The 27,002-nt window shown below is 45.4% G+C and overlaps 1 protein-coding gene across 1 annotated transcript; it reads right to left on the bottom strand.

Moving 5' to 3' along the window:
• Nucleotides 1-5,190: 5,190 nt before the first annotated feature.
• On the bottom strand, nt 5,191-6,180 carry LOC119300001. Its single transcript, XM_037577091.1, has one exon. The coding sequence runs from the start codon at nt 6,037-6,039 to the stop codon at nt 5,398-5,400; it is 642 nt and encodes a 213-aa protein (XP_037432988.1). The 5' UTR covers nt 6,040-6,180; the 3' UTR covers nt 5,191-5,397.
• Nucleotides 6,181-27,002: the final 20,822 nt, after the last annotated feature.

Genomic DNA, 27,002 nt, shown 5'->3' with positions numbered 1-27,002 from the left:
ATAATCTAGATTTCAGCAAATCTGTTTGCTATGCTTTTGTGTGCAAAGAGGCATTATTTTCTTTTGAGGATGTACCTTCCTCTTTGACTCCTGTTGTCACTAACATTTTGCAGGAGTTCGCTGATGTCTTTCCACAAGACGTGCCACCGGGATTACCACCTAATCGAGGGATTGAGCATCAGATTGACTTAATTCCCGGTGCTTCACTGCCAAACCGTGCACCATATCGGACCAATCCAGAGGAGACGAACGAGATTATGCGTCAAGTACAGGAGCTGCTCGACAAAGGTTATATACGTGAATCTCTTAGTCCTTGTGTTGTTCCTATTATACTAGTGCCAAAAAAGGATGGTACGTCACGTATGTGTGTTGATTGTAGAGGCATTAATAATATTACTATTCGTTATGGTCATCCTATTCCTAGACTAGATGACATGCTTGATGAATTGAGTGGCTCTACAATATTCTCCAAAGTTGATTTGTGTAATGGATACCATCAAATTCATATGAAATTATGAGATGAATGAAAAATAGCATTTAAAACTAAGTTTGGATTACATGAGTGGTTAGTCATGCCGTTTGGGTTAACTAATGCGCCTAGTACTTTCATGAGATTAATGAATGAAGTTTTACATGCTTTCATTGGACGATTTGTGGTAGTCTATTTTGATGATATACTAATTTATAGAAGATCTTTGGAGGAACATTTGGAACATTTATGTGATGTTTTTATTGCTCTACGTGATGCACGTTTGTTTGGTAACCCTGGGAAGTGCATCTTTTGCACCGACCAAGTATCTTTTCTTGGCTATGCTGTTACTCCACAGGGAATTGAAGTAGATAAAGCCAAGATTGAAGCTATTGACAGTTGGCCGCAACCCAAAACGGTCACACAAGTGAGGAGTTTTCTTGGCCTTGCTGGATTCTATAGGCCTTTTGTGAGAGATTTTAGCACCATTGATGCACCTCTCAATGAGCTTACAAAGAAGGATGTGCCTTTTGTTTGGGGTACCGCACAGGAAGAAGCCTTCACGGTATTAAAAGATAAGTTGACACATGCTCCTTTACTCCAACTTCCTGATTTTAATAAGGCTTTTGAGCTTGAATGTGATGCTAGTGGAATTGGATTAGGAGGTGTGTTATTACAAGAAGATGGCAGACCTATTGCATATTTTTCTGAAAAATTGAGTGGGCCTAGTCTGAATTATTCTACTTATGATAAAGAATTATACGCTCTTGTTCGGACTTTAGAAACATGGCAACATTATTTATGGCCCAAAGAATTTGTTATACATTCTGATCATGAATCTTTGAAACATATTAAAAGTCAAGCTAAACTAAATCATAGACATGCTAAATGGGTTGAATTCATTGAGATTTTCCCTTATGTCACTAAACATAAGAAGGGTAAAGAAAATGTGATTGCTGATGTATTGTCTCGTCATTATACTATGCTTTCACAACTTGACTTCAAAATATTTGGTTTGGAGACCATCAAAGATCAATATGTGCATGATGCTGATTTTAAAGATGTAATGCAGAATTGTAAAGAAGGAAGAACGTGGAACAAGTTCGTGTTAATGATGGATTTGTGTTCCGTGCTAACAAGCTATGCATTCCAGCTAGCTATGTTCGTCTTTTGTTGTTGCAGGAGGCGCATGGAGGAGGATTAATGGGACACTTTGGCGTGAAGAAAACGGTGGACGTACTTGCTACATATTTCTTTTGGCCAAAGATGAGACAGGATGTTGAGCGTTTTATTGCTTGCTGCACTACATGTTAAAAAGCTAAGTCATGACTCAATCCTCATGGTTTGTATATTCCTCTTCCTGTACCTAGTATTCCCTGGGAGGATATATCTATGGACTTTGTTTTAGGTTTACCTCGAACAACGAAGGGGGGGGGGATAGCATATTTGTTGTCGTGGATAGATTCTCTAAAATGGCACACTTTATACCATGTCATAAAAGTAATGATGTTGTTAATATTGCTGATTTGTTCTTTCGCAAAATTATTCGCTTGCATGGTGTGCCAAATATTATTGTTTCAGATCGTGATACTAAATTTCTTAGCCACTTTTGGAGATGTTTATGGGCTAAGTTGCGGACTAAATTGTTTTTTAGTACTACTTGTCACCCCCAAACTAATTGACAAACTGAAGTAGTCAATAGAACATTATCTACTATGCTTAGGGCTGTTTTGAAGAATAATAATAAGATGTGGGAAGAATACTTGCCTCATATTGAATTTGCTTATAATCGTTCATTGCGTTCTACTACTAAGATGTGCCCTTTTAAAATTGTGTATGGCTTCCTATCTCGTGCACCTATTGATCTGTTGCCTATTCCATCTTCGAAGAAGGTTAATTTTGATGCTAAACAACGTGCTGAATTGATTTTGAAAATGCATGAGTTAACTAAGGAAAACATTAAGCGTACGAATGCTAAATATAAACTTGCCGGAGATAAGGGTAGAAAACATGTTGTGTTTGCACCTGGAGATCTTGTTTGGTTACATTTGCGTAAGGATAGATTTCCTAATTTGCGTAAATCAAAGCTAATGCCACGTGCTGATCGTTCTTTTAAGGTGTTAGAGAAAATAAATGATAATGCATATAAACTTGAGTAGCCTACAAATTTTGGGGTTAGTCTCACTTTTAACATTGCATATTTGAAGCCTTATTTGGGTGAGGAGGATGAGCTTCCGTCGAGGAAGACTTCATTTTAAGAATGGGAGGATGACGAGGACATCAATACCACTGTTACACCCACAGCCCCTGCTGCTATACATACTGGATCAATTGCTAGAGCTCGCGCACACCAATTGAATTACCAGGTACTTTCATTTCTTGGTAACGATTCTAATGTTCACGAGAATATGATGCCGCCTAAATTGGATACATTTGTTTTGCTTACAAATGAAGGGCTTAGCTTGAACAAGAAAGATGAACCTTGAAGCAAGTTCAAGCATTGAGATGATGGCATACGCAAGGGAACAAGAACGACGTTACAAATGATGATTCCAGGACTTTGAAGCCACCATAATAAGTGAATGAAGCCTTGGACGAAATATACAATATGCCACTTTATAAATGTCGTCCAGAGGCTATTCTAGGTGCGGCATCACCTTATTATTGGGCCAGGGCCATGTAATTTTGAAATACTTGATTATAGGTTGTTTTTATAAATGTGGAGAAACAAGAGTTAGGGTTGGTTTCGGACCCCTCCCCCAAGGGCCACGAAACCCCCGCCCCCTCTTCCTCCATATATACAGCCCTTAGGGCGTCATTTAGACTTTGGGTTTTGTTTAGATTAAGAGTTCGCCATAGCTGCAACTTCGCGTACTTCGTTTGTGTTCAACGACCAGACCAAGGCATCACAGAACCTCACATTGATCAATAAAGCTTTCATCTTATATTCGCAATATCCAGATTGCAATCTTAGTTTCTTACTTATTCTTCGTTTGCTTGCAGAAAATAGACCTTTGTGGTCAGGTTGATCATGCTCCGACGTGGTTAATAACCTCTCGGAGTTGGTTTAGCGATTGCTAAAGCGCGACGTCCTCGCAGGTTCGTAGTCGGATCGCTAAGGTCGACTCCCACAAAAAGTGATAGCTATCTTATCGAAACATCGAGACACCTTCGCCTCTATCATTTGTAGTCAACGGGAGTCGACGCGGGACAATGGCGTTCCTTGGGTGTTGTTTTCTTCTTAAAGCCACTGTCGAAGTTCTTACTCAAGATCATTCTGGATGGAAATCATATGATAGGTGTGGATGATTTGTTTAGATTATCGTCGGATAGTGTGAGAGTTGTTGGGTTTTTGTGTGGATCCCTTTATAAACTGGTCGGATTGCGTGTGAGTTATATAGTTTTTGTCTGATTTTCTTTATAAACTGGTCGCTCTTTGTCCCGTCAAAAAATACTTTACTCCTTGTTCTTGCACGTGTCAGGATAAGCAATAAAACCACATATTGCTAATTTGCTATACATATGTTGTGAAAAAGGTCATTTTTTCTACAACCATGGACGGCGGTGCATTTCTATAGGTTCTTACATCCGTTGTTTGTAGTTGTACGCATTTTGCCGTGTTTTGTAGATTGTATACATTTCTCCTCGTCGTCCTCTGCCTCGACGCCCTATTCCTTGTCCCTCCTCGTGGACTTTCCTTGCACCGTCGACACTAGCAACTGCTTCGCCACGCCGCTGACGGTATCGCCTGCCTGTGACTTCGTGCTGGTCACGTAGGACCGCGGCATCCTCGTCGCTCCTCCTGGACTTTCCTCGCGCTGTCGACGCTAGCAACTGCTTGACGGTGTGACTCCGTGCTGGTCACGTAGGACCGCAACATGCTCGTCCCTCCTCCTGGACTTTCCTCGCGCCGTCGATGCTAGCAACTGCTTCACCACGCCGCTGACATGATCGCTTGTCTGTGACTCCGTGCTGATCATGTAGGATGCGATGCGCGGCCACCGCAATGGTCGAGATACTCTAGTGTAACTCCGTGTCAAATGTATGGATGTTAACTCTTAATCATGTTCAGTGTATGCAACCAAACACCGTTTAGTGCATCAGCCCAGCCAATGCAGGTCACCAATCTTGAGGCAAAAATTGTTTCCCTAGTGCACAAACCTACATTGCAGCTTAACAAACCATGTGCCATGTGCACAATATGATTTTTACCTTGCATCTGCTCAGCTTGGTTTTTACCCTGCATCTACTCAGCCAGGTACGTTAGTGTCAAAAACGCTATTATATGGTTAAAATAGTACTTCTTCTGTCCAGAAATCCTTGTCATAAAAATGGATATAAATGCATATCTAAAACTAAAATACATCTAAATACATTCATTTCTTAAACAAGTATTTTCGAATAAAGAGAGTATTCAATTAAACGTGCATCTAAATACATCCATTTTTGGACAAGTATTTTCGAACGGCGGGGTACTCAACTAAGCAAGCGGCGAAGAATGCCGTGGAAGGTAGCGGAATCTAATCCAAGATCCCACCAAATTGAAGAGGAACACATGGGATTCAATGCTCACCCAGAAGAAGAGAAACAGAGATGAGGTGACCACTAGTGCTCCCCCAATTTACTCACCCATTTGCTTGCTTCCTGCCACCTCAGATAAAGTACGAGTACCTAAATTAACGAAGGCAGTGCGTAGCAGTAGTAGTACCATCGATCGATCGGGTAGCGCCAGCTCATGGCAATGACATCCATTAAATTTCATCACATTAAAACCAGAAAAAGGCAAATTACATCGTTGTCGAACTGAACTCTCATCGATGGATCAGGTGATACATATGTGTGGATGGTTGATGACATGCTAATGCAATGCGTTATTCTGAAACAAATTGATGACTGGGTAACCGATCATGACGTGCCGCCGTCGCCGTTCAGTTCTTGGCTGCTACCGCCTCCGCCTGCACCGGTGCCTCCGTGTTCATCTCCTTCATTTTCTGACCGATCTCGTCGACGGCGGCGGGGGCGGGGGCGACGGCGGCCCCCTTGGGCTTCTCTGCCTCCTCCTCCTTCTTCTTCTCGTCTTTCTGGTCGGCGCTCTCCTTCTCTGTCTTCTTCTTGAGACGTCCGGTGACGGGCACGGGCAGGGCGTCGGTGGCCTCGAATGCCTCCACGGGGAAGCTGCGGGAGAGGCCGCCGATGGCCTTGCAGTGGAGCTTGCCGGTGGGCGGGTCGTCGACGCAGATCTCGTGGAGGTTGACCCAGATGAGCATCTCCTTGGCCTTGACGCCGGAGATCTTCTTCAGGCGGCCCTTCTCGGCGATGGCGGAGACCTCGGTGGCGTAGGAGACATGGCGGCCGGCCTTGGCGAAGTAGTGGTCCACCCGCTTCTTCTGCTTGAGCCACACGAAGCCAGTCTCCTCCACGTACCCGCACTCGATGATGTCCTTGAGCGGCAGGAGGCCGCTGGGGAGCTCCGTCTCCGCCAGCATCAGCCGCGTCTTCTCCTGCCCCGCCGCGTCGCCGGTGTAGATCTCCGCCTTGGCGCGAACGTCGTCGGGGATGAGCATCGGCATCGTCGCCGGCCGGTCGGGTGGCTCAGCCGGAGCTTTGTAGGGTGGTTTCTGAGCTCGCTCGCTTGCACACGCACGAGCTTCGCTTGCTTGCTGCAGCTGGGAGCTAGTGGGTGCGGCTTGGATGGGTGGAGAAGAAGCGTGTGAGGTGCGTGCTTATATAGGAGATGGAAAGGTGAACAATGATACTGTATGACTGATACGTATGATATGAAATGGCAGTGTAGTTGGGAGTTGTTTATTTATTACAGTAGAGTACTGGAGTATTTATTTATTCGAAATGTTTTTCCTTATCACGCAGTGGAGGACATGCATGGGGGAAGTGTAAATGCTACTCACCTAGCAGAGCACTAGCTGGAGTGGCCATGCCATGCCCCATCCTTTTGCATCTGGATCCATTGATGCATTCAAGAGGGCAGGCATTCTTCACTCAATGGAGAAGCAAGTAGAGCATGAATTGTTAGTTCCTCATTTGTTTGATGTTCCCAGTTTTTAGGAAATATATGTTCTTGTTGGTTAGCTTGTTGCCGACTTAGCCGTGTACGCGTCAAACTCTTCTCTATCTTTTCTTAATCTTTTTTTGAGGGGAAAACTCTTCTCTTTCTGTAGCTTATACTAGAATGGAGGTTGTCTAAGAATGGTTGTTTTGCTTAGGGGGTCTATTAGGTCCCGCTATTTCAAAAGCATATTTCAAAGTTCTAATTTTTAAAAAAAGATTCTACACGTACATATAGGTGAGATCTAAATATCTGTTAGTTTTATCGGTAATGCCTTCCGGATCCCAAGCTCCATCGAGCATAGATTTAAAAAAATCAGAAATCATATTTCAAAGTGTTAAAAAAATCCGAAAACAAATATACCTAGGTATTTGTACTGCGTTCCTGCAAATTCTTAGATGTAGTAAATTTTGGTGCGAACAAAAAAAATCATGTGCTGCTCGCTAAAAAGTCAGTGATTTTTGTGTGTGTATCGCACGCCAAAGTATTTCACCATGAAAATTTTCAGGAATGTAGTTTAGACATCATATATTTTTGAATTTTACTTGTGTGTAGTTCATTAGGTATGTGTGTATGTTTTTACATAATTTCTTTTAACCTTAAAAACCTTATTTTTGAATTTTGCAAAACCGAGGGCAAGAAATCCACACTCAAGTCTTAGTTGCTAGATAATTTCATTTGTGGGCTTCGCACTCACAAAAAGAATGTTGAACCATAATAGTGAAAAATACATCTGTTATATATGCATGTATTTATCTTTTGAAATAGCACTGAAATAGACAGAATACTTCACGAAAACAGACACCAAACCGTCAAGAGTGATATATATTTTGAAACTATAAAATGTGCTTCTATATTATTTGTTTTCCTAAAGGGGCCCAGCAGAATTGAGCTCATTTTGCAATATTCCATTTGTCTATCACTAAGTTATATGAAACATCTGTATACCCAAGTTACCTTTTTACATGGCTTTACATTTGCATCTGATGTATTTTTCGGGGTTTTCTCCTACGCGTGAGCAATTATTGGTTGATATCTTGCATACAATTATTTGCTAACTTTATCCTACTTATCCATGCTTAGGGCTTGTTTGGAACTGGTCCGCTCCACCAAAATCAGTTTCACTCAGTCAAATCTACTTTGGAGCAGTTCCACGCAAGAGTTGCAGCTCCACCAAAGAGAAGTTTATCGTGTTTTGCTTCCAGCTAGCTCCATCTTTAAGAATGAGAAATTTGGTGAAAAAAATATATTTGATTGGATGATGTAGGAAGAAAAAAAGGGGTATCCACTTACTGGTGACAGTGGTGGTAATTTCTCCCCAACTCTAGATTCTAGAGTTTTTGGAGCACCCCCAAAAGAGCTTCACAAAAAACAGAGAGTTGTATCAGAGATTCTAGTTTTGCGGAGTGGCATATCATCGACCTACCCTGTTTAATTTGCATTTTTTAGAGCATAGCTGAATTTTAGGGAGCGGAGCAGTCCCAAATAGGCCCTTAGTGCTTCTTCAGACTATTAAGTGGACAGAAAAAACAAGAAAATAAGAAGCAACTATTTAAGTATAAAGATATGAAACTTTAACTATGTTTGAAAGAACATAAGAGATATTGAGTTTCTTTAACAAAACATTCTAAAACTGAGGTAATTTATATTCGTTAGGATTGAGTATCGGGGATATATTACAAGATCAAAAATTCAATTTTAAAATAAAAGGACACAATTTACCACAAACTTGAATAAAATTGTGACGCCAATGCAAAATTTGCATAGGCATAACACTAAACTTGCACTTTGTCGATACATGCAACAACAACAACTCCGAGATTCTATGAATTTGGATTGAAAACTAATAGGCGTTGCAAAAAACTGATTTCCTTTGGAGTAGAGCGGCTATACCTTGAAATTTTCTCTTAAGATCTTTTTCCAATGTTAATTGGTATTTGTGTTTTATTTCAAAATCATCTTCAAACTACTTTTCGTTGTTAGATGCGGCTAGACAACGCAAATAATCTTGCAAGCTAACACATCTACCAACAATATGGTATACATCAAAGTAGCATTACTACGCTCATAAAATAAACCATACTCCCTCTATAAACTAATATAAGAGTGTTTAGATTACTAAAATAATGATTTAAACACTTTTATATTAGTTTACTAGTTTACGAAGGGAGTACATCGCATCAACAATACATTCTGGCGCAATATATCTCACACGAACACACGTACACATGCACGTGCCTGCACAGTGGCGGAGCTAGCGTAGAACGAGGCAAGGGGGAGAAAATAGGGCAAATACCAAATGGTTCCTGGGTACATATGTATCCTATATGGGGATTTATTTTTAATAGTTAAACAAAAAGTCAAAATAGTTAAGAAACTATTTTTAGAATAAAGTTGACTTACTTGCGCACTAGTATACACATTTTCAGAAAAAAGAAAACTATGTTGACTTCATAGTGAAAAAGACAAAATTTATTTACTACTATAGGTCACTATTCATGCTATTTTGACCGGAAATTTGTCTTTTTTGAAAAGAAGTCAAGGAGGAATTTTATGTTTTTGTCACTTTTCTCACTAGTACAATGGAAGGTCAAGTTTTTATCAAAAATATTTTTAGAAAATTTTGACTTTTTGTTAAATTACTAAATTTTTTTTGCATATAGGGTACATATGTACCCAAGAACCAAAAGTTCCCCTCCGAGAAAATAGCATCTTTCAGGGGGAGCAAATGACTGCAATCTTCTTAATTTAAAGCCTTTAATATTTTTTCACTAAATATGCATGCATGTGGCTCGGCCATTGCCAGCATACATACCTTGGAAAATATCAGATGATATCATTACTCAAGTCCTCCCATGATACCAGTTTAAAATTTTCAATTTTAAATGTGTCAAAAAATTGCGAAATTTTGTATCAATGTTCATCACATATGTCTAACCCCCTAAAAATATTCAGATCAAAACCTGAAACACACAAAGAGAAAAAAAAAGAAATCCAACATGAATAGTGTCAACAAAGACAAAATGATGAATACTGTCAAAATGATAGTATTCACATATGGATTTCTTTTTTCTTTTCTCTTTGTGTGTTTAGGATTTTGATCTGAATTTTTTAGGGGGGTGTAGATACATTACATATGTGATTAACATTCATAATTTCTTTTTAATTTTTTGACACATCTAATATTGATTTTTTTTAAACTGGCATCATGAGAGCACTTGAGTGATGGTATCTTCTGATATTTTCCCTACATACCTTCTCACAAAGTCTCTAATAAAGACTAAATCACTAATTGAGTCCAAGGGGAGATACAACGAGGTCAGTATCAATGTGTATGTCACCTACCGCCTTGAGAATAATATTTATTTTATTTTAAGTAACACGGTACAAATGCAGAGGATCACACACATGGCCATACACTCACAAATAATCGACTGTAGGTGACACTAGAAAAATAATCTGCACGATGAAACACAAATGACATCAAATCGCATGACACAAGTTACAGCTTGTGTGCACATAAAGTAAAAAAAGTACAGCTTGTGTGTATTGAATGTTATTCTGTTTTTCTTTTCTTTTCTACTCCCTCCGTTCCTAAATACTTGTCTTTCTAGGCATTTCAACAAGTGACTACATACGAAGCAAAATGAGTGAATCTACACTCTAAAATATGTCTACATACATCCATATGTAGTAGTCATTTAAAATGTCTAGAAAGACAAATATTTAGGAACGGAGGGAGTACGAGATTGCGCCGCACTCCAACGGTCCAGTCTCTCTATTCCTTGTCGTGCATCTGGCCGTGCCATGGTTTTGCACGGAATTGAATTGATGTGAAGGAATTTTTTTTAGGGTAATTGATGTGAAGGATTAGTTAGTTGGGCAGCTGCTGCATCGTATTGTCCCATCCATCGCGCACACGATGTGTCGTGGTTTTTGTAGTACTAGTACGATCTAGCATAATAATCCACCGCACTGATTTGAGATCGCACGGTCCGGGACAGCGCTGGCCAGTGCTATGGCCCCCAGCGCCATAAATTGGGCGCAAGTTAAGAGCATTACTAGTAGAATCTTTAAACCCTCACTAGCGTTTTAAGGGTCCAAAAATGATATTTTTGTGCATTTTTACGGGTTGAAAAACAGGGGCAAAGATTAGAACCCTCAAACCCAACCCTTATAACGGAATATTCCCCATGAACGACGTTGTCGTTGCGCGCGGGAGGTCGACGAGGCGGCCGCCGGCGACGGGGCGACTAGCAGCGGCGGTCGCGGGCGTGGGCGCGGGAGTTGGGAGAATTTTTCCCTTCCGCACGAGGATAACCGCCAAATGAGGGTTGGGGTAGGTTTTACTCCCCAACCCTTAATTTTGAGGATTGGGAGAGGGTTTGAGGGTTGGACCTTTAAAAAAATTTGAGGGTTTGAGGGTTAAGGGGTTCTAGTCTACGGCTTTTTTTCGATAAAAACTGTAAAAAAAGCAGTTATTTTTAGGGGTCTGAGGGTTTGAGGGCTCTACTAGTAATCTCTAAGGGCATCCGGCAACCCGCAAAAAATGCCCCCTCCTGAACAAGAGATTAATCCACAGATACGAATATGGGAGACAGCCATCTAATGCTAGGCGCATACATTTTCATAACAATTCAAACCAACTGGATAAAATTCGTGCAAACAAGGCCGGATTTCATGCAAACTCGACTGGATTTCATACAAAATGACGGATTTCATACAAACCAGACGCAAACGGTTACAATTTAAAATATTTTAATTAAAAAGTTAAAAATATATGCACGTAAGGTCGCATGGCGCTCCACTCTCACGACACGGATACACGACACTGTTATATGGCCGGTCGCAGCGAATCCCTTCATCACTGGACTGCCGGGAGTTCCGGAGGCATATTCTTCACCCGTATCTTCCCTATGTCTGGCTGCGCCGCTCATCAGAGTGTGGCGAAGAGGGTGCTTCAGCCGGAGGGGGGAAGGGTGCATCCGTGGACGCCCAGGCCAAGGTGGTCTAAGATAAAGAAGAAATCGGGCACGTCACCGGTTGTACAAGCCGGCGACGCGCCGACGGTGGCTTCCTAGGATCCAAGCGGTGACAGCCTTCCCTGTTCTACTTTCCCTCGAAGTTGCCAGCGGATGCGCTGGCTGCGAACTCGTCGATCTCCTTCATGCACATGCCTTCTTTCTTTGTCTGCATGGTGTGGCTACGCGCGCGTCGACGGCGGATGGCACAGTCATAGGCACTGGAGGATATGACGCGGCCCGTCCATGCCCGTGCCGCCGTGCTCCTCTTCGTGCCAGCCTGGAGCAACTTGCCAATCCTCCGCGAGTTGGCTTGGAGCGGCGAGTTGCTGAACCACGTGCCGGATTGGGGCGGCAACTTGCTCTGTCAACCTAGGGGAGGAAGGTGGAGCAGCAAGCTGCCTCGCTCATATCCCCGGGCTCGGCGAGCCATCATGCCGACTTTTATGCCGGAGAACTGCTCTTCCTGTCCGTCGGATGCCATCAAAATGGTGGAGAAGATGGTGAAGGAGGAGATGGAGGGAGCGGCAGAGGGGTGTGATTCTTGCCCGACGCCTGCCATCGTTTAAATAGAGGGCAGAGGGGAGGAGCTCGACCGGCATTGCATTTAATGCCAGCCCACTCCTGAACGGACGTGTGGCCGGAATAGGTTTCTCGGCTTCCATGCGGGGTTAATGAAGGTGTATGAATGCGGCAAGAAGACGTATGCAGCCGGGGGTGCAGCAGGCGGTGCCCTCGGCTGGCGCACCGCTTCAATGGCGGGGTCAGTGAGAGGTCGCGTTTGTCCTGCACAGTCTTCAATGTGGAGGGCGCGCTTTACAATGGCATGAATGCAGGCAGCTGTCACCTGGCGGGAGTGCGTGGTACGGAGGGTTTTTGATGGGTCAGGGCGATCAGAAGCGGGCTTGGGAGCGGTCCGGACTCCCGCAAACCTTCCCATTTTTGTCTCCGGCTTGCGTGAGAAATCACGTCTGGACTGCTCCGTGAACTGATACATGTCGACGTTGGATGGCTACTGCGGTTCAGATAGGCCGGTCAGGACGGTTGCGGAAGGTTTATAGGTCCGTCTTGAAGATGCCCTAATAAAGACCTTCAAATCCTAATTGGAGCAGTAGCCACCGCCCAATCACCACCGGCCATCGGTGAGAGCATCACCGGAGGTACAGTGAGTCGCGATCTCACGGACACACTGTTTTTGTAAGAGCATTTAGACACAGAAAATCCAACCCTCTAAATATTCCCGGACACGTCTGGACGTGTTAATGACCGATTACTCCTCAAATGTCCGCATCCATAGCAGTGTACCTTATATCCGGCACAATGTGAGAGGAACTACATTGGTCGTCATACGAAACATAGCAACAAAAGAGGCATAGATTCACAGGTCATCGTACCAAAAGAGGCAGTTAATTGCTGGCAAAATGGCATAGATTCAAATTAAAACAACTAAATACTAAAATAGAATAGTGACGAACACGGGCGTTCGAAATCACCATTTCCTTGTCGGTCCTTTGCTCTTGCGGTCAACGGAGCAGTTGTAGCTCTCCGTGTAGACATCAATGGCGGGAGCGGTGTCGTCAAAGTCATCGAACGAGGAGGAGATGATGTTGGCCATCTGACGGACTACACGTGCTCCTAATGCTTTGCTAGTTAGGCGGCTTTCGCTTCGACCGTCGCATTCTCCACCGCTTCACACTCTGATTGCTCGATGCCGAGCCAGAGCACCTTCACGTTCTTGCGGCGGAGCCACTGAGCAGTCGTCTACACTGTGGTGAGTGAGCGATGGAGGGCCGCAAGCTACTCCTCCTCATCGACCATCGGTTATACGCAGGACTAACGCGTGGAAGCTTCCTGCTCCGCCCCATCCTCTCCCTCGCCACCTATTTCTTGCGACGCACACCTTCGATTTGGCCATCCGTAGCTGCGCCACCGAGCGACAGAGGACGGAGCGTAGTTCGAGCTACCACCCTTGTCCACCCGTAACTGTTGCCGCATGATGCGAATGGTGAGCCCCTCAACATCGTCCGCCTTCGCCTCGCGGACCAGGGCGTCCAAATTGATGGGGTCATCCTTGTAATCGGATCCCTGCCGAAGGCGTTGTTGGTGCTCGACATTGCGAGAGGAGGTCACAGAGAAGGAAGGGGAATCGATGGGAAGCGGAGAGGAGAGTGAGAGAGTAAGGTACGGTATAGTCCGGGTGAGGACTTTTTAGGGGACGGGGTGGGGTCGATGCAGGACAATGTGGGCCGGTCTGATGTGGCGGATGTGTCGTCCCTCCTCATATCTGCTCTAGATATGTGTTGGATATGGAGATGCCGATTAGCTCGGATGTATAGGGGCCATTTGAGGAGGCCGTATGGATCAAAAAAACGGACTGGTCACTGACCGTGCCGTCCGTTCGGTCAAAATACGGAGTCTGGTTGTACATGCTCTAAGGAAAAATCAAATGCGGTTCACCAAAGTGCTATCAAATGTTTGGATCGCGGCACTTTTAGTCATCTAACACCATTGTGACACCCCCGATTCGACCGTACACTAATCCTACATGCAAATGTGTACGATCAAGATCAGAGACTCACGGGAAGATATCACAACACAAATCTAGACACAAATAAAATAATGCAAGCTTCATATTACAAGCCAGGGGCCTCGAGGGCTCGAATACAAGCTCAATACACAAGAGTCGGCGGAAGCAACAATATCTGAGTACAGACATAAGTTAAACAAGGATTCCTTAAGAAGGCTAGCACAAAATAAGCAACAATCGAAGAGGCAAGGCCTCCTGTCTGGGACCCCCTAACTACTCCTGGTCGTCGGCGGTCTCCACGTAGAAGTAGGCATCCTCCGGATAGTAGTAGTAGTAGTCATCTGGGGTGGCATATAGCTCCTGGGATCCACCATCTAGTTGCAACAACCGGAAAGAAGAAAGAAGGGGGAAAGGTGTAGCAAAACAACCGTGAGTACTCATCCAAAGTACTCGCAAGCATCAGATCTATACTAAGTATGCATTGGTATCAAATGGAAGGGTTGTATTTGTGGACTGAACTGCAGAATGCCAGAATAGAGGGGAAGGCCTAGCTTATCGAAGACTAGCATCTTCAAGCAGCTCCAAGCATCTTGCAGCATGTAGAAGAGTAAAGAATAGCAGTTTATATTTAACAAACATGTTGTAGTATTAACGCCAAGAGATCCTTCCTCGACTCCCTGCGAGAAAACAATCTCGGAGCCACATATCCATCTCATGTCTCAAGTATCCATTTCTAGTTGTAAAAGATCAGGATACAAGTCTGAACGTCCATTACCGTGAACACGGTATTCGAATATATAACTTCCCTTCAGGGGTGCACCACGTTACCCAACACGTTCGATCACTCTGGCTGGACACACTTTCCTGGGTCATGCCCGGCCTCGGAAGATCAACACGTCGCGGCCCTACCCAGGCTCAACAGAGAGGTCCCCACCGGTCTACATACTAAGTGCCCCGGGGTCTCGGGCCCACCGCCCGTTGCACTCCGGGTCGTTGCGCGCAGGGTGGATACCAGCACTGCCTCGGATGGTCAGCACGATCCAACCGTGCCGCCATGCTGAACTGGACGTCTGACAAAGCTTCGGCTGATACTATGATGTCAAGGCCCATAACTATTCTCGCGTGGTGGTTAGTGCGTAAAGGCCAAAAGCCAACTCAGAACAAATACCCAAGCCTGTTAGTGCATTGGGGGCTCGCAGAGACGAGCAGAGACTCACGATAATGTGACCCCGTCGCCCTGCTCGTGGACTTATGGCAAGGGCCCAGAATGCCCGGTCGTGCCTCGTAGAAAACTCGCGGGTGCTCTACAGGACCGCCCGACTTTCACATCAACTCGCGGGTACCCCTCAGGGCCGACCCGACTTCAACAATGGTCTCAAGTAAAGTCTGGGTAACCGTGTGTCCAAACATCAAGGGGAAAACCCGAGGAATCACCCTCGGTGGATTCCACTCGATGTAATCATCAAGGTGAATGTAAGAGGAACCACCATCGAGGTTCACACTTGAGGGGTTGCACGACAGAGTCGTATCGGGAGTGGTCAAGGAGGAATCACCCTCGATGACCACGGCCAAATAGCTACAGTACAGAATTATCATTAGGAGTGTGTTATGAGGTATCGCCCTCGGCACTTGATAGTAGCTCTGCAGAGTCGAGCAACAAAAGGGGCGTGATGTGATGTGAGGTGTCGGGTCTGGTCGTCGATCACGTTGATCAAGTCATCGATGATGAAGCAGGGGCAACAAGGACAAGGTGGGGTCACTGATGGATCACTAACCAACCTATTCTAAGTAGTTTAGGATAAGTAAGTAAGGTACAATGAGTAGGTTACAAAAGCAGGCTATGCATCAGAATAGGAGCAATCAATTACAGTAGCAAAATCTAATGCAAGCATGAGAGAATGGAATGGGTGATGATCAAAGGGGGGCTTGCCTAGAAGCTCTGCTGAAAGGGAAGAAGGGTTGTCGATGATGTAGTCAATCACAGCGGCATCAATAGCGATCTCTGGTCTACAGGAGAGAAGAGGGAGAAGAAACAATAAATACAGAGCAACAAGTGCAATACTATGCATGATAACACAATAAGCAGCGCTACGGGTGAACTAACGCAAGGCTACGCGTTACCGGGGAAGGGGGAAAACATCCGGGAAAGTTTACCCGAAGTTTGACATTTTCAAACAGACGAACCAGAGGGGGAAGGTTGCATGTTCATTATGCTAGCGACGTGTGACGGACGAAGGGAGGGCGTATCCGGATTTGTCTCGTCGTTCTGAGAAACTTTCATGTACAAAGTATTTTCATCTCACTTATTGTTTATTTTATATTATTTTTCAAAGTTTTAAACAATATTCTGAAATCAATATTAAATCTAAAATGGAGTTATTGCATCAGCATGACGTCAGGAGGGTCAACAGTCAACTCTGACCAGGTTGACTGGTCAAAGGGGCAATGGGGCCCGATCGTCATTGTTTGCTTCATTAATTAACAGTTAATTAGCTAACTAATCAGACTAATTAGGTTAGGTTAATTAACATGATTAATTAAATTAATTAATTAATTAAGTAATTGCTATTATTATTTTTAATTCTTTATTTTACACAGGGGGCCCACGGGTAGTGGCTTAGGGGGGCATCCGGGGCGGGCGTGACTAACGGGCGCAAGGGAGTGGGTGCCCATGCACAATTAGGCGCGGCCCATCGGGCGTCAGCCGCGGCAGGGCGCCGGCGAGTGCAGCAGCAGCATCGGGGTGGGGGCGAGCCACAGTGGGGCTCGGGGCCGCACGACGAGGTGGCCGGGTGGCTAGGCATGCCGCGGGGTAGGGGGGCGGAGCCGGCGAGGGCGGAAGCACGGAGCGGCCGACATGTCACGGCGAAGGCGCGGAGCAGGGGAGGCCGCGCGAGGTGGAAGGCAGGTGCGGAGGAGGCGAGTGGCGACGCGCCTGGAATCGTGCGGGGCGGCGTTGGCGAGCGGTAGGGTCGGAGGTTGCGGCGCGGGGCACGCGGGCCAGAGGCGCAGACGGGCACAGAGGGCACGACGACAACGGGGGTCGGGGTCAGAGGGGGAGAGGCCGGGCCTCACCGGCGTTGGAGGGTAGAGGGGGCGTCGAGGCTTGATACATCTCCAACGTATCTATAATTTTTGATTGTTCCATGTTATTATATTATCAATCTTGGATGTTTTATAATCATTTTATAGTCATTTTTATATTATTTTTTGGTACTAATGTATTGACATAGTGCCAAGTGCCAGTTGTTGTTTTGTGCATGTTTTTACATCACAGGAAATCAATATCAAACGAAGTCCAAACACAACAAAACTTTACGGAGATTTTTTTGGACCAGAAGGAACATAATGGGCTCTGGCTATGCCTGGGGGGTGCTCCGAGGAGAGCACAACCCACCAGGGCGCGCCAGGAGGCCCAGGTGCACCCTGGTGGGTTGTGCCCACCTCAGGTGCCCCTCGGACCGCCCCTTTGCTCTATAAATACGCCAATATTCCCAAAACTCTAGGGGAGTCGACGAAATATTGATCCAGCCACCGCAGAGTCCACAACCACCAGATCTAATCTAGACACCATCTCGGATGGGGTTCTCCACCTCCATTGGTGCCTCTCCGATGATGGGTGAGTAGTTCTTTGTAGACCTTCGGGTCTGTAGTTAGTAGCTAGATGGCTTTCTCTCTCTCTCTCTCTCTCTCTCTCTCTCTCTCTCTCTCGATTCTCAATACAATGGTCTCTTGGAGATCCATATGATGTAACTCTTTTGCGGTGTTTTTGTTGGGATCGATGAACTTTGAGTTTATCATCAGATTTATCTTTTTATATCCATGAAATCATTTGAGTTTCTTTGATCTCTTTTATGCATGATTGCTTATAGCCTCGTATTTCTTCTCCGATATTTGGGTTTTGTTTGGCCAACTTGATCTATTTATCTTGCAATGGGAAGAGGTGCTTTGTCGTGGGTTCGATCTTACGGTGCTTGATCCCAGTGATAGAAGGGGAACCGGCACGTATGTATCGTTGCTACTAAGGATAAAACGATGGGGTCTATCTCTACATAGATAGATCTTGTCTACATCATGTCATCGTTCTTATTGCATTACTCCGTTTCTCCATGAACTTAATACACTAGATGCATGCTGGATAGCGGTCAATGTGTGGAGTAATAGTAGTAGATGCAGGCAGGAGACGGTCTACTAATCTTGGACGTAATGCCTATATAATGATCATTGCCCGGATATCCTCATGAGTATTTGAAATTCTATCAGTTGCTCAACAGTAATTTGTTCACCCACCATTTGCTATTTTTTTCGAGAGAAGTCACTAGTGAAACCTATGGCCCTCGGGTCTCTTTCTCATATATTTGCCTTTGCGATCTACTTTTCCTTTGCTTTTATTTTCAGATCTATTAAACCAAAAATACAAAATATCTTGCTGCAATTTATCCTTATTTATTTTATTTGGCGTTCGACCTATCAATCTACTACAATTTTATCTCATGTCCATTTGCCTATCTTGAGACGCCGTACCCGGAAGGGGTTGACAACCCCTTTAACACGTCGGGTTGCGAGGATTTGTTATCTGTGTGCCGCGGCTGTTTACGTTGTGTTACTGGTTCGATAACCTTGGTTTCATATCTGAGGGAAATACCTACCGCCGCTGTGCTGCATCATCCCTTCCTCTTTGGGGAAATACCGACGTACCTTCAAGCGACATCAAAAGGAATTGTTGGCGCCGTTGCTAGGGAGGATCAAGTCAAGATAGTTTCCCGTCAACGCACCAATTTTTGGTGCTGTTGCCGGGGAGGATCTTCAACATATACCAGGTTCCTAATCACCTAGCAATTTACATTATTTGCCATTTACCTCTCGTTTTCCTCTCCCCCACCTCACAAAAATTTGTCGTTTTATTCGCCCCTCTTTTTCCGTTCGCCGTTTTCTTGCCAGATCTGTTTTTGTGTGCAATTTTATTTGCAGTTATTATCGTCATGGATAGTCCTTCCCCTATTGCGTGCACACCCGAGAACGAAGTTCTCAACTTTAAACAGAGGGGAGGAGAAAATTGAAAATATGCTTGGTATAGAGTTTGCAATGCCCATAATGTTGGGGAACACAATATTTCAAAAAAAATTCTACGGTGACGCAAGATCTATCTGGGAGATGCATAGCAAAGAGAGGGGAGAGTGTGTCTACGTACCCTCGTAGACCGAAAGAGGAAGCGTTTAGTAACGCGGTTGATGTAGTCAAACATCTTCGCAATCCAACCGATCCAAGTACCGAACGTACGGCACCTCCGTGATCAGCACACGTTCAGCTCGGTGACCTTCCTCGAGCACTTGATCCACTTGAGGCCGATGGAGAGTTCTGTCAGCACGACGGCGTGGTGACGGTGATGATGAAGTTTACCGGCGCAGGGCTTCGCCTAAGCACTACGGCGATATGACCGAGGTGTGTAACTGTGGAGGGGGGCACCACACACGGCTAAGAGAAACTTTGGTGTCCTTTGGGGTGCCCCCCTCCCACGTATATAAAGGGGGGAGGAGAGGTGGCCGGCCCTAGGGGGCGCGCCATGGGGGGAGTCCTACTTGGACTCCCGGTCCAAGTAGGATTCAGTCCCCCCTGTCGGTGTCAAAACCGGCGGATCTCGGATAGGGGGTCCCGAACTGTGCGTCTAGGATCGATGGTAACAGGAGGCGGGGGACACGATGTTTACCCAGGTTTGCGCCCTCTCGATGGAGGTAATACCCTACTTCCCGCTTGATTGATCTTGATGATATGAGTATTACAAGAGTTGATCTACCACGAGATCGTAGAGGCTAAACCCTAGAAGCTAGCCTATGGTATGATTGTATGTATATCTATCGACTAGCCTGGCCCTGGTTTATATAATGCACCAGAGGCCTAGGATAACAAGAGTCCTAGCCGAATACGCCGGTGGGGGAGGAGTCCTTGTCTTGACCACCAAGTCTTGTGGAATCTTCCTTGTATGCGGCACCTGCCCGAACTGGCCCATGAGTATACGGCCATGGGGGTCCTTGGCCCAATCTAACTGACCGGGAGACGACGTGGTGAGTACCCCCTAGTCCAGGACACCGTCAGTAGCCCCCTGAACCGGTCTTCAAGTTGGGGAAACTCCTCGATTCTTATGAATTGTTCTTCATCTTTGGTCGTCGGTCTTGAAAACTGGTTCAACAAATCTTCTTCGATCTTGAGGATCACCAACGTGCATCCAAAGAGTTTATACATCGGTTATCCGAGGAGCCCCTTTAAGTTTCTGGCCTTTATCAATGCCTTGTTATTTTTATGCCACACCTCGGGTTTGAAGTTGTTTCCGGGCGGCACCGTCCTCTTGCGTCCGAGCTCCAACGCCGGACTATATTTGTGGTATCTTTTGCGGACGAGCACCAACACCGGACCGCTTCCGAGCTCCAACGCCGGAATGTATCCGAGCTCCAACCCCGGACTATGCCCAAGCTCCAACGCCGGACTATATCCGAGCTCCAACGCCGGACTATATCTGAGGTGTCATAAATCACCTTGGTTCAAAAAAGTTGAAGGAGTTTAGCCGAGCTTAATGCCGGAATGCCCTCTATGGACCCAGCCACTAGCGCCCGAGCTTTATGTCGGACTGCTTCTGAGGTGGTGCACCACCCTGACCACGGGCCAATTTTTTGTCAATATTTTTGATTGGTGCAATTTATTCTCTTCCGAGATATATAGCTACTAGTAGCCCTCAAGGTGTGTATCGGTCTAAAACCCGAGATGCACCTGAAGGATGACATAAGACCACTGATCCCAGTAGCCGTTGAGACTCAGGTTGATTTGCAAAATCGGCCTGAGGATCAAGTCCTAGCTCGGCAGAATACTTCGGGACACAAAAAGCGGCGTGCTCAGTCCTCGAGACTCAGGTTGGGTGCGCTGACCAACCTGAGGATCAAAATCTCCTCAAAAATTGTATTGCACTTAAAATTTTCTGCATTGAACAGGCAATGCAGTAGCCCCCGAGACACTGGTCGGGTGGCAACACCAGATCAGGGGATCGATGTGCCCCTTTAATATTTGTAAATAATAAGCCCGAAGCCCAGTAGCCCCTGAGCCTTAATGCGGGCACGGGTGGCCGAATTAAGGATCGATATCCATAGTAAAATCACAAATTATGTGTAATGACTCTATGTATCCAAGTACTTTACGTCATTAATGCTCGGATCCGCATTGTACAAAACTTTGTTGACCGACCATCGGCTTCCACCTCCTCGGCAGTAGCCGAGGAGTGTTTGTCCTAATTTATAAAGCCTTTATGAGGGAAAAGATTTACGACAAACAAGGCAATCTGGCCATACGGTTTTATAAACAAAGGTATGCAGAGAGATATGTTATATTACTGTTTAACGTAAGAAATGTCTTCCAAAGAAAATAATCCCGCTATCGGTTCCTTTCTTTGGGTTCTCATGCTAAGCATGATCATGAAACCTCAGCTCTAATATAAGAGCAAAATATTGAGGATTTTGTTTGGGAGGCCAGTTACTAGCACCCGGTAGTGTTTGGCGACAGTCGAGGTCAAGCCGCAAACACTTCGGCCAATGTTATGAATGGCCCGTCATTTAACATAGTCATCGGACCGCTGACCAGTTTACGCTTATTATGACAGTCAGTTTTCGGCTTTCTCCACTGAGGTGCTTAACCATGTGAGCTGGAAGCACAATCTCAGTGGTTCTCTCTTTGCACACCTAGCCGAACAAAGCGGAACATAGGAGGCAAGCGCAGGAGCCGGGCAACCCAACTATTGACCGAAACACAATTCGAAACCGATGCATATTTATCAATATCCGAGAATGTTTTTGCCGAATCTCGAAAGGTGTCCGACGTTGCACTGCGAGACTTGTGCTGAAAACACACAAATAGTTTAAAAGTGCCATAAGCTTGGAAAACCAAAAAACTTCAGCAAAAACTTGACGACCGAACAAGATCAAGTGTTCGGTGCCAATCCGAAAATTGGTCTTACTTTTGTGCTCCTGTCGTGCATTAATATGACATATCCGATCTCAAGACTTCAAGCGGGTCAGCCTACAGTTGCAGCCTCCTATCCTGAAGGTGGAGTGCTGCTCGTTAGACCACTTTAGCGAACTAAACTCGAGCGGTCACTTGAGAGAAAATGGGTTATCTAGCTATTGACCACACACTCGCGTCGAAAAAGGAGTGATAGAAAAAAAATTGCAACGACTAGGAAGAAAACACATTTACTATAAAATAAATCCTATAGATTTTAAGAGCCCCCAAGTGACTTGGGTAAAAGAACTTTATGTATAATGATTGTATGTACCGAAGTACTTATATCATATCTCCGTTCACCCGAACTTTAAACGCGTCTTAACCGACCGTCGGCTTCTCCCTCTTCGGCCAAGGGCCGAAAAGTGTCATGTACTCCACCTGTCGAGAGTATCGACGGTGTTTCCGATGACCAGGAAATCAGGCCATAAGGCTGTAACAGACAAAGCGCGCTCAGGGAACTTATGCTATATTACTGACGAAGTGTAAGAAGCATCTTCGAAGAAAATAGTATCCCCACCGATACCTTTCTTCAGTGCTCATTATTACTATGAGACTTGTGCAATAGATTTTTTGTACTCATGAATTCCGTTGTGTGCCGACCATAATTGAAAACAATAAGAGCGCTAGCTTTCGGCTTCACCCAGTCTAAGGTCCGAGCTCGGATGACTAGGTCGTGACAATCGCAGAGGTGCTCCCTTTACTCCCTAGCCGAACAATCGGGAACGTAGGGGTAAACACAGGAGCGAGGCAACCCAGCTTGCAAATCGCTTAAGTCAATATGGTGCATATTGTGGCGTAATACACGGACAAGGAACGAAGCCGTACAAGTATAATCATATGCAAGAGGAAAGGCTTCATGAAGGAAGCCCCCAAGTGAACTGGGTATTTGAATTTGTGTGTCATAAACAAAGTTTTGACAAGGAGATTTTTTACAAGCAACTTTTTTCCAAAAAAGTATAATGCTTGGTCGAACCAAACACAAGTTAAAAAATTTAAAACTTTGAGCATGAAGGCAACTTAGCTGGTTAATGTGTTCGGTATTGATGACATGGTCCGATCTTGATGCGGGACAAGGTTCCATCCCCCAAGCCGGTCCCAAGGTGGCGGAGCAAAGAGCTCGGCACTCCAAAGTGGTGACATAGCACGGTCAATATAGGTCGGCAGAGTGATGCCGGAGTCCCCGGCATGGGGTAATGAAGTGTTGACGAAGCCCCCCGTCTAGACGAGGTGGTGTGGTATGTCAGTACGCCGAGTTGACAATACTGCCCAACCCGGATCATTTTCCTGTGCACAAAAAATGGTGCAAACCGGAGATAATAGTATAAAAAATTGTTGCATAATAAATAATTTATGCAAAGTGAGCAATAAAAGAAATATGTCCTGGTGCCGAAGTCAATGTCGATGCCGGGCGTCGGCGTGATGCGGTAAAGGCGTGGCAAAGCCTGAATTCACAGGTCGGTCCGAGTTCCGGATGCGGCGTTCGCCGGACTATATACGGAAACTGACCGAACCACCATGCGACCGTCGTTAATGCGGCCACCATTTGATAGACCTGCGTACATATGATGGACAAACCAGAGTAATAGTTCCTTGGAAAAAATGAACCTAAACAAGCAAAAAGATATTAGGATTAATAGCACCTGGTTTATTTGTTGTAGCAATCTGAAGAAAGGTGATTCCCAAAATTGGGACTCGATCTGCACACCCATTGCCTGATGGGCGATAAAGCGACGGCATGGCGATGCTGGCAAAGGTTGGCTTGCCGAGGCAAAGCCCTCGGTCCAGCTAACGTGACGGAGCTGGTCGGCTAGTGACGCTGAAGTCTCCGGAGTAGGTTGATGAAGAGATGGCGAAGCCCCCGGTCCAGCCGAGATGTCAAAGCCTCGATGTCAGCCGATGAGTCGAAGTAGGTCGGCGTGATGGACACCGGCTTGAAGGAGCAACAGTGCGACCCTGCCGATGCAGGTCGTGACGTGGTCAATGCCGGCTTGATGAAGTGACCGTGCGGCGATGCCGGTGTGCCCACTCCGTGTAAACCGTGGGGCGGCGATGTTGGTGATGATTTATCCTTCGCGATGCTGAACTCCTGTTTGGCTCGCCGAGATGATGATCCGAAGAAGTTGAGCTTGGCTCAACAAAGTGACGACGTGTCTAGCGTGGGTCGGCAGCCGTGGAGCAATATTGCCGGACTAGTTTGACACCAGCATGATGGTGAAGATCATGTTCAAAAGATTTTAAAATTAGTGGGATGTGTTCGGGAAGAAAACACAATACCCCATACAAAACTTCCTTCAAAAAGGATGTCCGAAATCCCGTTCATAAAAAAGATGAACTCGGGTCGGATTCGTTTTCACGCAGAAAACAGATCCGAAAAGTGATGCACTAATCGGAAGGTTCCCGAAGTTTGACGGTCGGATCGAGCTAAAATTTTGAGGGGTGGTAGATATAGGAATTCCGCAGCCGATCAACGGTTGGATCTTCCAAAGGACGTCCGAGCTAGAAGCTGCACACCACGCCCTAAACTCGTCCAGATTCCCAATCCAGATTTGACAGGGCTCCGGTATATCGCGGATTGCCAGAGATTCCTCCGTCGGAACTCGACGAATTTTTCCAGGGTTGTTGTAGACTCAATTCCGCACAATTCAACCGAAGCAATCATTAAAACGACACTTGAGGAGGCGGTGGCGGCGGATACGAGTTTGCTATCCAGAAAAAACAGCACGGTCGCCCGAGGGCAATGTTTACGTTGAGCCCCTGGGCTCCCTGGATGATTCCTCCATGATCTTGATAGAGATCGGAGTTGATTTTGATGAAGGCCCTCATCCGAACATGAAGATCGGAGGTAGGGCACAGTCCTCGGTCCAGCCAAGGTGACCGGCCGAGCCGGTGATGAAGAAGCCGGTGTCGCAGTTGACCTGTGGGCGAGCCATTGATCCTTTTGCCGATTGATGACCAACAAGTATAGGGGATCTATCGTAGTCCTTTCGATAAGTAAGAGTGTCGAACCCAACGAGGAGCAAAAGGAAATGATAAGCGGTTTCCAGCAAGGTATTCTCTGCAAGAACTGAAATAAGTGGTAACAGAGAGTTTGGTGATAAGATAATTTGTAACGAGCAACAAGTAACAAAAGTAAATAAGGTGCAGCATGGTGGCCCAATCCTTTTTGTAGCAAAGGACAATCCTGGACAAACTCTTATATGATGTAAAGCGCTCCCGAGGACACATGGGAATATCGTCAAGCTAGTTTTCATCACGTTCATATGATTCACGTTTGGTACTTTGATAATTTGGTATGTGGGTGGACCGGTGCTTGGGTACTTTATGGCCCACAATTATAGGGGATCTATCGTAGTCCTTTCGATAAGTAAGAGTGTCAAACCCAACGAGGAGCAGAAGGAAATGATAAGCGGTTTCCAGCAAGGTATTCTCTGCAAGTACTGAAATAAGTGGTAATAGATAGTTTTGTGATAAGATAATTTGTAATGAGCAACAAGTAACAAAAGTAAATAAGGTGCAGCAAGGTGGCTCAATCCTTTTTGTAGCAAAGGACAAGCCTGGACAAACTCTTATAAGATGTAAAGTGCTCCCGAGGACACATGGGAATATCGTCAAGCTAGTTTTCATCATGTTCATATGATTCGCGTTCGGCACTTTGATAATTTGGTATGTGGGTGGACCGGTGCTTGGGTGCTGCCCCTACTTGGACTAGCATCCCACTTATGATTAACCTCTATTGCAAGCATCCGCAAATACAACAAAAGTATTAAGGTAAACCTAACCATAGCATGAAATATATGGATCCAAATCGGCCCCTTACGAAGCAACGCATAAACTAGGGTTTAAGCTTCTCTCACTCTAGCAACCCATCATCTACTTATTACTTCCCAATGCCTTCCTCTAGGCCCAAATAATGGTGAAGTGTCATGTAGTCGACATTCACATAACACCACTAGAGGAGAGACAACATACATCTCATCAAAATATCGAACGAATACCAAATTCACATGACTACTAATAGCAAGACTTCTCCCATGTCCTCAGGAACAAAAGTAACTACTCACAAACCATAAACTTGTTCATAATCAAAGGGGTATTAATATGCATATAGGATCTGAACATATGATCTTCCACCAATTAAACCAACTAGCATCAACTACAAGGAGTAATTAACACTACTAGCAACCTACTAGCACCAATCCCGGACTTGGAGACAAGAATTGGATACAAGAGATGAACTAGGGTTTTGAGATGAGATGGTGCTGATGAAGATGTTGATGGAGATTGCCCTCTCCCGATGAGAGGAGCGTTGGTGATGACGATGATGATGATTTCCCCCTCCGGGAGGGAAGTTTCCCCGGCAGAATAGCTCCACAAAGCCCTAGATTGGTTCCGCCAAGGTTCTGCCTCGTGGCGGCGGAGTTTCGTCCGAGAAGATGGCTTATGATTTTTCCCATGAAAAGACTCCATATAGCAGAAGATGGCCACCGGAGGGCCACTAGGGGGCCCACGAGGTAGGGGTGCGCCCAGGGGGTAGGGCGCGCCCCCACCCTCGTGGGCAGGGTGTGGCCCCCCTGATGAGGTTCTTGCTCTCAGTATTTTTTATATATTTGGAAAACATCTTCCGTGAAGTTTAAGGACTTTTGGAGCTGTGCAGAATAGGTCTCTAATATTTGCTCCTTTTCCAGCCCAGAATCCCAGCTGCCGGCATTCTCCCTCTTTATGTAAGAGAATAGGCATAAGTATTGTGACATAATGTGTAATAACATCCCATAATGCAATAAATATTGATATAAAAGCATGATGCAAAATGGACGTATCAACTCCCCCAAGCTTAGACCTCGCTTGTCCTCAAGCGAAAAGCCGAAATCGAAAAATATG

The sequence above is a fragment of the Triticum dicoccoides genome, chromosome 5A, assembly GCF_002162155.2.
Source record: "Triticum dicoccoides isolate Atlit2015 ecotype Zavitan chromosome 5A, WEW_v2.0, whole genome shotgun sequence".
Lineage (NCBI taxonomy): Eukaryota > Viridiplantae > Streptophyta > Magnoliopsida > Poales > Poaceae > Triticum > Triticum dicoccoides.
Note: the sequence above shows the minus strand (reverse complement) of the source record. Positions and strands in the feature narration are given on the sequence as shown.